This window comes from Scyliorhinus torazame, chromosome 1 (assembly GCF_047496885.1).
Source record: "Scyliorhinus torazame isolate Kashiwa2021f chromosome 1, sScyTor2.1, whole genome shotgun sequence".
Taxonomy (NCBI): domain Eukaryota; kingdom Metazoa; phylum Chordata; class Chondrichthyes; order Carcharhiniformes; family Scyliorhinidae; genus Scyliorhinus; species Scyliorhinus torazame.
The window spans coordinates 91939977-91955156 of record NC_092707.1 but is presented as its reverse complement, the minus strand read 5'-3'; the positions used below and the strand labels follow the sequence as shown (position 1 = coordinate 91955156).

At 47.5% G+C, this 15180-nt stretch overlaps 1 protein-coding gene across 1 annotated transcript in view; it reads right to left on the bottom strand.

The window, feature by feature from the left end:
* The window catches only part of lztr1 (leucine zipper like post translational regulator 1), a 169616-nt gene that overhangs the window by 100883 nt on the left and 53553 nt on the right, over positions 1 to 15180 (bottom strand). Inside the window, exons 3-6 of the mRNA XM_072498002.1 lie at positions 12448 to 12504; positions 11429 to 11508; positions 8939 to 9047; positions 5824 to 5907 (exon numbers count right to left, since the gene is read on the bottom strand). Coding sequence (XP_072354103.1) covers positions 5824 to 5907; positions 8939 to 9047; positions 11429 to 11508; positions 12448 to 12504 — 330 coding nt within the window. The remainder of the gene's footprint in view (positions 1 to 5823; positions 5908 to 8938; positions 9048 to 11428; positions 11509 to 12447; positions 12505 to 15180) is intronic.

Here is a 15180-nt window from a genome sequence, read left to right as displayed (position 1 = left end):
TTGGGGATTGTGTTCTGGACGTTATTGGGGAGGACCAGAGGGGGTTCGTGAAGGGCAGGCAGTTGCTGGTCAATGCAAGAAGGCTGTTAAATGTGATCATGATTCCCCCGGAAGGTAGGGAGGTGGAGGTAGTGATCGCAATGGAGAATGCAGAAAAGGCTTTTGATCGGATAGAATGGGACTATCTGTGGGAGGTACTGGGACGGTTCGGATTCGGGCGGGGCTTTATCGACTGGGTCAGGTTGCTGTATCAGGCTCCTGTGGCAAGTGGACGGACGAATAGGACAACATCGGACTATTTTAGACTGCACCGGGGGACGAGACAGGGATGCCTCCTCTCCCCACTGTTGTTTACGCTGGCTATAGAGCCATTGGCAATTGCTCTGAGAGTCTTGAGGGGCTGGAGAGGACCCGGGGGGGGGGGGGGGGGGGGGGGGAGAACAGGGTTTTGCTCTATGCGGATGACCTGCTTCTGTACGTTTCGGATCCAATAGGGGGGGATGGAAAAAATCATGAGGGCTCCAGGGGAATTTGGCCGGTTTTCGGGGTATAAGCGTAATGTGGGAAAGAGTGAGATGCTTGTGGTCCAGGCGAGGGGATAGTAGATGCGCCTGGGAGAGCTGCCGTTTAGGTTAGTAAAGGGAAGCTTTAGGTAACTAGGTATCCAAGTGGCGCGGGAATGGGACCAGCTGCATAAATTGAATCTGGCCCGTCTGGTGGACCAAATGAAGCACGATTTTCGGAGATGGGATGCGCTTCCGTTGTCTCTGGCTGGGAGGGTGCAAACGATAAAGATGACGGTCCTCCCGAGATTCCTATTAGTATTTCAGTGTCTCCCCATTTTTATTCTGCGGTCCTCTTTTAAGCGGGTCAACAGAGTGATCATGGGCTTTGTCTGTGGGGGGGAAGACTCCGCGAATAATGAAGGTAAAGCTTGAGCGGAGTCGGGGAGAGGGCGGGCTGGCGCTGCCAAATTTTAGCAATTATTACCGGGCGGCTAACATAGCCATGATCAGGAAGCGGGTGGTGGGGGAGGGGTCGGCATGGGTGCGTATGGGGGTGGCTTCATGTAAGGGCACCAGTTTGGGGGGGTTGGTAACTGCGCCCCTATCATTCCGCCGGCATGGTGCTCCACCAGTCCAGTGGTGGTGGTGACCCTGAGAGTTTGGGGCCAGTGGAGGCGGCATGTGGGAGCAGTGGGAGCATCGGTCTGGGCCCCAATCTGTGATAATCACCGGTTTGGCTCGGGGAGTATGGACGGGGGGGTTCCGGTTATGGCGAAGAGTGGGGATTGAGAGGATGGGGGATATGTTTATAGAGGGGAGCTTTCAGAGTTTGAGGGCGCTGGAGGAAAAGTTTGGGTTGGCGAGGGGAAACGCATTCAGGTATCTGCAGGTGCAGGACGTCCTTCGTAAACAGGTGTCAACCTTCCCGCTCCTACAGCTAAGGGGGATTCAGGACAGGGTAGTTTCCAGAGGGTGGGAAGGAGGAGGGAGCGTCTCGGACATTTACAAGGAACTTATGGGGTCAGAGGAGGCGCAGACCAAGGAGCCGAAACGCAAGTGGGAGGAGGAGCTGGGAGGAGAGATAGAGGATGGTCTATGGGCGGACGCGTTGAGTAGAGTCAACACGTCCGCAACATGTGCCAGGTTCAGCCTGATACAATTTAAGGTTGTTCACCGGGCTCACATGACAGTGGCCCGGATGAACAGATTCTTTGGGATGGAGGACAAGTGTGCAAAATGTGTGGGAGGACCTGCGAACCATGTCCACATGTTTTGGACATGTCCAAAGCTTCGGGGATTTTGGCAGGGGTTTGTGGACGTAATGTCCACGGTGTTAAAAACAAGGGTGGCGCTGAGTCCAGAGGTGGCGATTTTCAGGGTGTCAGAAGACCCGGGAATCCAGGAGGAGAAAGAGGCAGACGTTCTGGCCTTTGCTTCCCTGGTTGCCCGGAGACGGATACTATTAGCATGAAGGGACTCAAAGCCCCCAAAGTTGGAGACCTGGCTATTGGACATGGCTAGCTTTCTCTGTTTGGAGAAAATCAAGTTTGCCTTGAGAGGTCAGTTAGGGTTCACCCGGAGGTGGCAACCGTTCGTCGACTTCTTTGCGGAAAATTAATGGTCAGCAGACGGGGACGGGGGGGGACGGGGGGGGGGGGGGGGAGTAGTTTAGATTAGAGTAGGGGGTTAATAAGGGTGGGACCTGTACAAAAAGTAAATGGCTTTTGCACTATGTTTATGGTTTCATGTATATTGTTTATTTTGTTGTTGTTTCTATCCCGAAAATACCTCAATAAAATGTTTATTAAAAAAAAAAGAATCGGTCTCAGCCTCAATCTCAAGAAGATTCAATTATTTTACCAATCCGTTGCAGGGCAAGATCCAGTCTCTCCCTCCATCAAGATCAACTGAGAAACACTACCAAATGAGGAATATTTCCCCTACAGGGGGAGCCACCTCTCATCTAAGGCTGGCATTGATGTGGCGATCCAGCATCGCATCCAATCCGCGAGCGCCTCTTCAAGAGGAGGACAAAGGAAGCGCTTCCAAGACGTCCTGAAGGCTTACCTCAAGAAATGCAACATAGATGTCAATGCCTGGGAGAACCTTGCTCAGAAGAGACCTTGAAGGAAGAACCTCCTGATTGAAGGGACACAATTCTTTGGGGACACCCGATGCCTGAAAAAGGAGCCTAAGAAAGGAATACCAGTGATCTAGATTCCAAGGACTGATCCCACCTCCCGGAAACACCTGCCAAGTGTGTGGTTGAAGATGCGGCTCCAGGATCGGGTCCAGCAGCCATGCAAGGACCCACAAAGCCCATGACCTGTAGCACGGAGTTTCTTCGGTGGACAATCATATTCGTTAGCGAGTGATTGCGAAGAGAAAACGACGATCCTCTTTCAATCAGCTCCTACAATACTTTTAAAAAACCTGAATAATAAATTTAGAGTACCCAATTCTTTTTTTCCCAATTAAAGGGCAATTTATCGTGGCCAATCCCTACACTACACATTTTTGAGTTATGGGGGTGAGACCCACGCAGACGCGGGGAGAATTTGCAAACTCCACATGGACAGTGACCCAGGGCTGGGATCGAACACAGATCCTCGGCGCCATGAGGCAGCACAGCTCCCACAATACAACGCATCTCCCAATTTACTAAGATTAATGGCACGATCCTTGAAAACGTGGATTTGTTTGGGAAGCCTCTTCTCGACTAACACAAAAAGAGATGACAAAATGCATGAGCACCTCTGTGCCAACTTGTCCTCGGTCAGCTGATGCACAGGGCATTTGAGAACCTGAGATGACGGTCATCATTTACCAGGGACCAATGATCCCCATGTGCCCATACTTTTCGCAGACTTGGAGCACTGGAGAAATACCGCCAGCGATGCCATTGCAAATTTCCTAATTCCGGTGGTAGGAAAGGCAGTCCAACAGCAGTATCCTTTCCCAAGCCAACATGTCCAGCATCAAGGCGCTAATCACTCAAAACCAACTCGGCTGTGTAGGATATGTCATTAGTATGCCTGGAACCAGATTCCTGAAACAACTGTTCTATTTGGAACACGATTGCGCAATTGTGGCAGGAGACTCCCAGGAGGATGGCAAGCAAATCAGAGGCTTGCTCCTTCAGCGAATAACTCACCTCCTGAATCCCCAAAGCCTGTCCACCTTTGCAAGGCACAATTCAGGATTGTGATTGAATATTCTCCCCATGCCAGGGTGAGTGCAGCTCCAACAACACTTAAGAAGCTCGATACCATCCAGAACAAGGCAGCCCGCTTGATGGTATCCATCCACAAACATTCACTTGCTCCACCACCGGCGAACAGTGGCAACAGTGTGTACCATCTACAAGATGCACTGCATGAACTCACAAAGGCTCCTTAGGCAGCATCTTCCAAACCTATGACTGCAACCATCTAGAAAGACAAGAGCAGCAGGTACATGGGAAAACCGCCACCTAGAGACTCTTCTCCAAGTCACTCACCATCCTGACTTGGAAATATATCGCCGTTTCTTCACTCTCGCTGGGTCAAAATCTTGGAACTCCCTCTTGAACTGTATTATGGGTGTACCTACACCTCAGGGATTGCAAAGGTTGAAGACAGCTGCTCCCCACTAACTTCTCAAGAGCAACTAAGGATGGGCAGTAAATGCTGGCCTACCCAATGTTGTCCACATACCGTAAGTGAATTAAGAAATTGCTTTCGGGATATGCTCAAAGTTTCCCTGAAGAGAATAAACATCCTTGCCAACTCATGGGAGACCCTGGATTTTGGCTTACCAAAGTGGCGAAGGTTCAATCAAGAAGGCAGCGAACACAGAGAGATTTAATCGGGAACATGCAGACACTAAGTCAAGACATCATATAGATTCATAGAATTTACAGTACAGAAGGAAGCCATTCGGCCCATCGAGTCTGCAACGGCTCTCGGAAAGAGCACCCTACTTAAGCCCACACATCCACCCTATCCCCGTAACCCTACCTAACCTTTTTGGACTTTAAGGACAATTTGGCATGGCCAATCCACCTAACCTGCACATTTTTGGACTGTGGGAGGAAACCCACATAGACAGGGCGAGAAAGTGCAAACTCCACAGTCACCCGAGGCCGGAATTGAACCCGGGTCCCTGGAGCTGTGAAGCAGCAGTGCTAACCACTATGCCACCCCAGAGGGTGTACACACCTCCAAACAACTCATTTACCCAACCCAAGCATCACCTGCTCCACATGTGGCAGAATGCAAATCGTGTTTTGGACTTATCAACCACCCATGAGTTTATCTAATCAAAGTGGAAGCAACCCATCCTTCATCCTGAGGGACTGCCTAAAAAACAGGAGGCGACTCCCCCTTTTATTCTAGGTGGCAGAAATTGTGGGCTTTAAAGACGCTATCAAAGTAACAAAGTATTCACAGTAACTTCATTTGAAGCCTACTTGTGACAATAAGCGATTTTCATTTCATTTCATTCCAAGAAACCTTTGCTGGTTGCTGTAGTGCATCTTGGAAATGGAACACACTGTTGTCATTGTGCACTGGTGATGGAAGGAGTGAATGTTTAAAGTAGCAGATTGGGTGTCAGTCAAGTGGGCTGCTTTGTCCTAGATGATGTGGAATTTCTTTGGTGCTGCTGGAGCTGCACTCATCCAGGCAAATGGGGAATATTCCATCAAGCTCCTGACTTGTGTCTTGCAAATGATGGACAAGCTTTGTAGAGTCAGGGGGTGAGATACTAGCTGTAGAATTCCAAGATTCTGATCTGCTCTTGTAGCCACTGTATTTACATGGTTGGTCCTGTTAAATTTCCGATCAAGTGTGATCCCCCCCAGGATGTTGATGTTCCTAAATGTCATGGGGTGATAGTTAGATTCTCTCTTGTATGAGATGGCCATTGCCTGGTACTGGTGTGCCACAATGGTGGCTTTTCACTTATTAGCCCAAGCCTCAACGTTGTCCAGGTCTTTATGCATGTGGGCACGAACCCCAAGCAAATCCCTGGCAGTCATGTAAATTTTACCAGTTCTCAATTCTAAATCTGCACTGAATGGTCAGCCTGTAAATTAGAGGCGATTAGACTGGTAAATGAAGTCTGGTTTCAGCCCACATGGTAAATGGAAACCAGGCTGTGTATGATCCTCACCCAGTAAGCCTTGAGACATGGAGCCTGGCTGCATATAACGAGTCGATCTTGAGTTGATGCCTGGCAACAATTCAGTGCCATTGAGTATCTGAATGCTAATTGCTGGTCAGTGTTTTCACTTAAACTAACAAGATAGCACTTTAAGAAATTGCTCTCAACTTACCTGGCATTCCCATCATAGCCTGCAAAGATCCAGAGTTTGTCACTATAAACTGTGGCTCCGTGTGCTGATCTTGCAACTGGCAACCTGCATTAAAAATATATTTTGCAGCTGAAAGGTTTCTATGCAATAAATGAATAAAGGGCACACTATTAAACATATAGCATTATCTAAAGAGTATGATATATCCATCCAGCAATGGACCCTTATCATTGGGTTACAGCAAATACCTGGTTGAAGATTAAAGATGGAGTACTTATGAAAAGAGGTTCTGAAGACAGGGCTACAAGCTGGAATTCTATCAAGGAGCAAAATTTATGGCATGTAGCTTGAACAGATCACAGTAATCACCTGAAACAAAACCACTCATACATATCTGCAGCTTGTGGGTTGCTTTATTCTGACACTGGTGTGTGTTCTGTCAGACATTAACTACCAGTGCAGTATATAATTGATGAGAATGATAGCCACATTGAAAGAATAAGTGATTACCCTAAAATGCATACTTATTAAGTAATAATCCACAGTTTTGTTTTTGAAAATCTTTTTATTGGCTTTTCTCATATTTATAAACAGTTGTTACTTATATACATTACATTATTCTTGCCCGCGCTAATTTGCTTTATTTTACAGAGAAGTTTGTTTTGTCCATCATTTGACTAACTGGATGTACATTTTGCTGCCCTCTGGATCGGTCTATGATATCCCCCCTTTTTCCTCCCCTTCCTCTTCTCTTGTGGTTTTCCCATTTTTCTCCGCGCAGTCCTTTGGTTCTTTATCTTTTTTTTTTCCCCCTGGCTTACTCCTCGTTGCTGGCCTCGAACAGGTTTTGGAACAGGCCAACAAAATGCCCCCAAGTATCCAGGAAGCCTTCCTCTGACCCTCGGGTGGCGTACTTCATCTTCTCTAGGTGGAGAAACTCCGAGAGGTCAGCGAGCCAGTCTGCAGCTTTGGGTGGTGCTGTCGATCGCCAGCCGAGCAGGATTCCCCGGCGTGTTATTGGGAAGCGAAAGCAAGGGCGTTGGCCTCCTTCCCCATGTGTAGCTCTGGCTGCACCGATACCCCGAAGATTTCCACTATTGGGCATGGCTTCACCCTCACCCCCACAACCTTGGACATTGCCTCGGAGAAGGCTGTCTGTCCAGAACCCAGCAAGCTTGGGGCAAGCACAAAACACGTGGGTGTGGTTGGCCGGGCCCCTCTGGCACCGTTCACATTTGTCCTCCACCTCCGGAACCTGCTCATTCGGGCACCACTCTGAGCTGCATTAGGCTTAGCCTTGCGCAGGAGGAGGTGGAGCTCCCCCTGCTCAGTGCTTCGCTCCACAGTCCCCATCCCACCTCTGTCCCCAGTTCGTCCTCCCATTTTGTCTGGTCCCGTCCAGTGGTGTTCGGGCTCTGTCCAGTAACTGTCCGTATATTTTCCCACATAGCCCCCCCTTCTCGCTGCTTGTGCCTATCAGGTCCTCTAGTAGTGTGCTTTCTGGGGCCCCGGGTTACCCTACTGTCTCTTTGCGGACGAAGTGCTTTATTTGGAGGTCTCTCAATTCCTGTCCTCTTGATAGTTTCCACTTCCACGTCAGTTCGTCCAGTGCTGCCAGTCTGCGCCCTACATAGAAGTCCCCAAATGTCAGTGTGCCCCTGTCCCGCCGCCATCTTTTGAAGGTGGTATCTAGCATGGCTGGAGGGAATCTGTGATTGGCGCAGATGGGGGCCATAAGGGACATTTTGGTTATCCCGAAGTGTTGTCTCAACTGGGTCCACGTTCTCAGCGTGGCCGCTACCACTGGGCTTGTTGTGTACCTTGTTGAGGAGGATGGGAGTGCTGCTGTGGCCAGGGCCCGGAGGGTTGTTCCTTTACAGGATGCCTCCTCCATTTGTACCCAATCTGTGTCGGGTTCTTGTACCCGTCCCCTCATTTTTTCTGCCGTTGCTGCCCAGTGGTAGTATTGTAGGTTCGGTAGACCCAGGCCCCCTCTGACTTTCCCTTTTTGCAGTGTCGGTTTGGGAATTTGCGGGTTCTTGCCCCCCCCACACAAACGCCATGATTAGCCTGTCTATGTTTTGGAAAAAGACCTTGGGGATGAAGATCGGGATGGATCTAAACAGGAAGAGGAACCTTGGCAGTACGTTCATCCTGATCGCCTGCACTCTTCCCGCCAGGGAGAGTGGGGAGTGAGCCCTACCGTTGAAGGTCTTTTCTTACTTCCTCCACCAGGCTGGTCAGGTTCCACTTGTGGATCTGTGTCCAGTCTCTGGCTATTTGGATCGCCAGGTAACAGAATCTGTTCTGGGACGTTCTGAACGGGAGCTCCTTCAGCTCTGTCCCTCCCCCTTTTGGGTTCACTGGGAGTGTCTCGCTTTTGCCCAGGTTAAGTTTGTAGCCCGCGAAGGTTCCAAACTCTTTCAGTATTTGCAGTATTGCCTTCAGTCCCTCCTGTGGCTTCGAGACATAGAAGAGCAGGTCATCTGTATAGAGTGAGACTCTGTGCTCTCTGTCTCCTCTCCGGATTCCATTCCAGCTTTTTACGTCCCGCAGGGCTATCGTCAGGGGTTCGATCGCTAGCGCGAACAAGAATGGAATAATCCATAGTTAAATGACCAAATACATGCTAAAGTAAAAGTTTGCAGGTTTAAATTTGTATCTCCCATCTCAAGATTGGAGATACGGGGAGTGAATCAAAGAATAAATCATCTCATGGCGCATTAACTCTTTTCCCCATTACTAATTTTAGTAAAATAGCCTCAGGGAAATTTGTTTGCAAAATTTCTTGCAGACAAACCTTCATACAGTGGGCTGGGTTGGGGGGGATTAAGAAATAAAATGGCTCAGCAAACCAACTTAAAATCATTCACACATTACACTTGCCATTTTACTAACCCTATCTAATGAAAGTAAGTCACCAACTAAAACTGTTAATTCGTGCGTCTGCATATGACAAGATTCTCAGTCAATTAAAGGTGATTTGACGTTTAACTGGAACATAGCTTTGCAGCACAGGAAAGAAAAGCTTTGTTATATTACCTTACCACAAAATTCCCACCCCATAACTCATACAATGCTAAATATTCTTCTTCAGAATGATCAACATGCTATATAGTAAGCAGACAAAGCTTACCTGCCCTCTACTTTCCATTCTGTCCACTGGCCTGTGGCAAACTTGTACTCAAACAGATCATTCTTGTTCTGCAGGTTAGAGTTGGAATAAATGTCTCCAGTGTAGCCACCTATAGAGGGAAAGGTAACTAACTCAAGGACATTGTTGAACTGTAGTGGTCATATCCCAGACCCCTTCCAATTATGCTCGAAAATGTCTTCCTGTTTTGGACTGTACTTTATCAACAATATTTGTGGAATATAACTAGTTTTCGTTCAGTGGTAATAGTCCTGCCTGAGTCAGAAGGTTGAGAGCGAAGATCAGCTCCAAACCCTTGAGCACATAAACTTGTTTGATACTTCAGTGTAGCATGGAGCAGTATTGCACTATCAGAGGATCTTTCAAAATGAAGGTTAAAATGAAGCTCTGTGTCCGATCTGCAGCAGGGGAGCGATACAAGTCAAAATTTGCCCTCCCAGTGTTACCCAACATCACAAAAGTGACCACAGTTGCAAAGTACTTCATTAATTGGTACATCCTGAAAGGCAATTTATAAATGGAAGTTGTTTAACTATACAAATCTTTATGTCTTTCATAAAGGGTCAATCTAATCGTATTAAAATAAAAGGAACATAACTTAAGATTGTTCTTGGCAGTAGGTTTGGATAGGTTATTATGAGGTATTGCGAAGTTTGGTATTGATTTGATAAGTGTCTTGTTAACTTCCCAGTGAGTAAATCTGCCAATACCAATGAAACAGCTCACTGCCTCACTTTAGGGCTTCAATGCTTACTCAACGCACAAAAAGAAAATCTCCAGTTAGAAGTCACTAAACCCAGACACGAGTGTATATGAAGACAAGATGAACGCCCTCCATTTTCCCATTGATACTTGTTGTTGTAAAAACAAAGTACAGCACCTTAAGTGCTCCTTATGTTGAGATTATGACTTGAGCAACTCCCTATTGGTCTAATTTTCTTACAACAGTATCTATTCCTTTCAATTCATTGCTGTCCTGCATTATAGGTCCATCAAAAATCCAGTCCAAGTTACATAAAAATGATTTTACCAGCAAAGGGGTCAGGTTGCAGTCGATAACTGCAGCATTCCTGGAATCTTACTGGTCATACAACTGTGCAGAATATTTAAATCAGGATCAGGATATGAAAGCCTAGTTTTGGATGCAGTCCCATACAGAAGTAAAATATACAGAAAGAAACAGTTATCTGCAGGAAAGGACTGATCATGGTCTAGGAGAGCTGTCAGTATAGACTATCCTAACAACAGCAATAACCACATAAATAGTGCGACCTTATAAAAGGAGCAATAACCACATGTCACAATTACTTTCCACTGATCAATACAGTTTTACAGCACAAAAAGAGGCCCATTGTGTCTGCGCTGGCCATCAAGCATCTATTCTAATCCCATTTTCCAGCACTTAGCCCGTAGCCTTGGTGTTTCAAGTGCTTTTTAAAAATTCATTTTAAGGGATGTAAGCGTCACTGGCTGGGACAGCCTTTATTGCCCATTCTGAACTGCCCTCCATTTCGAAAGGCATTTGAGAATCAACCACATTGTGGATCTGGAGTCACATGTAGGCCAGACTGGGTAAGGATGGCAGATTTCCATGGAGTTTGCACATTATCCCTGTGTTTGCGTGGGTTTCGCCCCCACACCCCAAAAGATGTGCAGGGTAGGTGGATTGGCCATGCTAAATTGCCCCTTCACTGGAAAAAATTAATTGGGTGCTCTAAATTTTAAAAAAAGGATGGCAGATTTTCTTCCCTGAAAGGCTTTAATGAACCATATGGGTTTTTACAACAATGGTTTCATAGTCATCATTAAACTTTTAATTCCAGATTTTTGTTGTATTCAAATTTCACTCTCTGCCATGGCGGGATTCAAACCCGGGTCCCCAGATGGGCCTTGGGTCTCAATCAAACTGCACCACTGCCTCCCCAAATCTAATCTAAATGTTTCTCAATTGTTGTGAGGGTTCCCACCTCGACAGTCCAGATTCCCACCACCCTCTGGGCGAAAGCATTTTCCCTCAAATCTTCTCTAAAGTTCCTGCCCCTTACCTTAAACCTGTGACCCTGGTTATTGTCCACACTACTACAGGGAAAGGTTCCTTCATATCTACACTATCTATGTCCCTCATAATTTTGTACATCTCAATCAAGTCACCCATTAACCTTCTCTGCTCCATGGTAAACAACTCCAGCCTAGCCAGCCTCTCTCCATAGCTGAAACATCAGGCCACATCCTGGTGAATCTCCTCTGCACCCTCTCTAGTGCAATCGTGTCCTGTGACGACCAGAACTAATGAATCCTTTTGTTCTATAAAGCTGGGTGGGTCATGGCTTCAAGGTCAGACAAGTGTGATTATTTTCAAAAGCTTTAGAACAGTGACCAGATAAATTTAACATCATAATGTAATCTTGAAGATGAAATGAGTCATCCAAGGGCAGAACTATTCTCAGAAGCCTGCCCATTAACATGACTTACCAAACACAAACATGCTGCTTCCATACACAACGGCAGAGTGATGGTATCTAGGTGCGGGTGGAGTCCCTGTTGTAAAAGCCCTGGCAAAGGAAACCAGAAACAAATCAACATTGTTTTCAAAACTACGAAAAACACTTCTTTAAAATAAAACCAACAAGGACAAAGTTAGTTGTTTCATAGCCACACTTTTAAATTGCACTTTTAAATTGCATATTACATGTTGCTAATAAGTTGCCAGGTATTGTCTACTTTCAAGACAAATGATTTGCAATATTCATCAAAAATTGGGAGAAACATCAAATGGAAAACACTGGCAAAAGCCCTGGAGTGCAATAACTTCAATTTATTCAACTGGTATGAACAAGTGTTCTAATTATTTGCAGAGAATGGAGCTACCATCATAGTGCCTTTTGGTAGTGGCTAATTAAAGTTGACTTGACTCCTTTGACAGTATGATATTTTCCCCCATCACATACAAAATTAAGGGATATTATGGTCCTAAAGTGCCAGACTGAACAGAGGTTTCAGTTGGCCAAAATGGCCTAAACCAGAGATGAGCTCACTGTTGGTAAAGATCTTATTATAAGTAGGCAATCACCACCTTTCACTAATATGTTCTTTCCATCAACAGACAGCAAGAGGAAATAGCGAACCCTCAACTTTGGGCCAGAGGGGGAAAGAGAGCAGGAAGTGAAAAATCTATTCCACATCTAGTGCTGATTGTCAAGCTTGAATCATTCGGATACATCAGGTCTCCTTCTATCTTATGATATATCCACACCCTCAACCAACTTGTCCACATTATGATTGTGGAGCCCTAAGCCACCTTGGATTTACTATTTGGAACTCCCTTTGAAATATCCATTTAATCTAACAAATCTTTTGGTTACCCCTCCTGATCGCTCCTTCCTATTCTTGAATCTGTTTCCACACGCCTGCCAGAATTCCATTTTCTCCCAACTGGGGCTTTTCTTATCCATTCAGGGTATTCTGTAAATGGTCATTGTTGTCATACAAACCTGCACCAAGAGCAGTCCTTCACATCAAATCTTAACAGGTCATTTAACATGTTCTTTCTGTGGGAAAACAAAACAAAATTGAAAGGTCATTCAACGTGGAAGGTCAATTTGCTTTCCTTGGATTCTCCCCACCTCCCCATTCTCAACTTTGGTTGTGGTGCATGTATAGATGAAATTTTCAGATACACCCAAAAAAAATTGCTCAATGCTGAATTCTGCCAGCAGTCTACAAATGTCTACTGGGGTCTTCACCAAAATATTCAATTACCAAGTTGGCTTTTCTGTTGGCAAGAGCTTGATTTCCAATGCTCATCACAAAGTATATCAAAATGGTGCAACAAAAAATTGTCTGTAATATTCTGAAGCCCTTCACAGCCTGCAACATTCAATTATGCTTTGACTGCACATGAATACTCTGCTCGTGTTCTTGTCCTGGATTTTGCAACTATATGAGACAGGAAAACAAATTGTTACATTTCATCTCAACAGAATGGGGCTATTCTAATTAGGTCAGCAGCTAAGCACACTGAAACTTGACATCCGGGGCGGGATTCTGCCGTAATCGGCGGGGCGGGCAACTCTGGCGGGAAAGAGTGGCATGAACCACTCCGGCGTCAGGCCGCCCCAAAGGTGCGGAATCCTCCGAACCTTCAGGGCTAGGCCGGCCCCGGAGTGGTTTGCGCCTCGCCGGCTGGCGGGGAAGGGGCTTGGCGCCACGCCAACCGGCGCAGAAGGGCCTCCGCCGGCCGACGCGAATTGGCTTATGCGCGGGAGCGCCAGCATGTGCTGGCGTCATCCCAGCGCATGCGCAGAGGGCTTCGTCTCCGCACCGGCCATGGCGGACCGCTACAGCTGCCGGTGCGGAAGAATAGAGTGCCCCCACAGCACAGGCCCACCCGCGGATCAGTGGGCCCTGGTCACGAGCCAGGCCATCGTGGGGGCACCTCCCGGGGCCAGATCCCCCCCCCCCCCCCCCCCCCTCCCGCCCCGAGAACCCCGGAGGCTGCCCACGCCACCAGGTCCTGCCGATAAGGACCTACTCTAATTTACGCCGGTGGGACCGGCAAAAATCAGGCAACCACTCGGCCCATCGCGGGCAGGAGCATCACCGGGGGGCTGCTGCCAGCGGCCGCCGACCAGCACGGCATGATTCCCGCCCCCGCCAAAACCCCGGCGCTGGAGAATTCGGCAGCCAGTAGGGCGGGATTCATGCCGCCCCCCGGCGATTCTCCGACCCGGCTCCCGCCACACCTCCCACATTTGTCCTCCACTCCAAAGAACCTGCTCAATCTTGCTCCCGTTATGTGTGCTCTATGTAGCACCTTAAATTGAATCAGGCTAAGCCTGGCGCATGAGGAAGAGGAATTTACCCTGCTTAGGGCATCATACCCTCCTCTATCTCCTCCCCTAGTTCTTCTTCCCATTTTCCTTTTAGTTCGCCCACCGACTCCTCCCCCTCTTCCCTCATCTCTCGGTAAATCTCTGACACCTTGCCCTCTCCGACCCACACCCCTGAAAGCACCCTGTCGTGTATCCCCTGTGTCGGGAGCAACGGAAATTCCCTCACCTGTTGTCTAGTAAACGCCCTCACCTGCATATATCTCAAGAAATTTCCCCGGGGCAACTTATACTTTTCCTCCAATGCTCCCAAGCTCGCAAAAGTCCCATCTATACATAAATCTCCCACCCTCCTAATTCCCAACTGGTACCAGCTCTGAAATCCTCCATCCATTCTTCCTGGGGCGAACCTATGGTTGTTCCTGATTGGGGACCCCACCAGGGCTCCCCGCACCCCTCTCTGTCGCCTCCACTGTCCCCAGATATTCAATGTTGCCGCCACCACCGGGTTCGTGGTAAACTTTTTAGGTGAGATCGGTAGCGGCGCCGTCACCAGCGCCTCTAAACTCGTCCCTTTACAGGACTTTCTCTCCAGTCTTTTCCACGCCGCTCCCTCACCCTCCATCATCCATTTACGTATCATTGCCACATTGGCGGCCCAATAATAATCGCCCAAGTTCGGTAGTGCCAATCCTCCTCTGTCCCGACTACGCTGAAGGAACCCCCTCCTTACTCTCGGAACTTTCCCTGCCCACACGAAGATCCTCGGGAGGACCATCATCCTAATTGCCTACACCCTGCCCGCCAGCGATAGAGGCTGCATGTCCCACCTCTTGAAGTCCTCCTCCATTTGTTCTACCAACCGTGTCAGATTAAGTCTGTGCAAGGTTCCCCAGCTCCTAACTCTAACAGGTTTGTCAGGCACGACCTCCCCTTACTAAATCCATGCTGACTTGTCCTAATCCGACCCTGCACTTCCAAGAATTTAGAAATCTCATCCGTAACAATAGATTCTAGAATCTTGCCAACAACCGAGGTTAGGCTAATTGGCCTATAATTTTCCATCTTTTTCCTTGTTCCCTTCTTGAACAGGGGGGTTGCAACAGTGATTTTCCAATCCTCTGGGACTTTCCCTGACTCCAGTGACTTTTGAAAGATCATAACTAATGCCTCCACTATTTCTTCAGCTTTCTCCTTTAGAACTCTAGGATGTAGCCCATCTGGGCCCGGGGATTTATCAATTTTTAGACCTCTTAGTTTCTCTAGCACTTTCTCCTTTGTGATGGCTACCATATTCAACTCTGCCCCCTGACTCTCCGGAATTGTTGGGATATTACTCATGTCTTCTACTGTGAAGACTGATGCAAAGTACTTATTCAGTTCCTCAGCTATTTC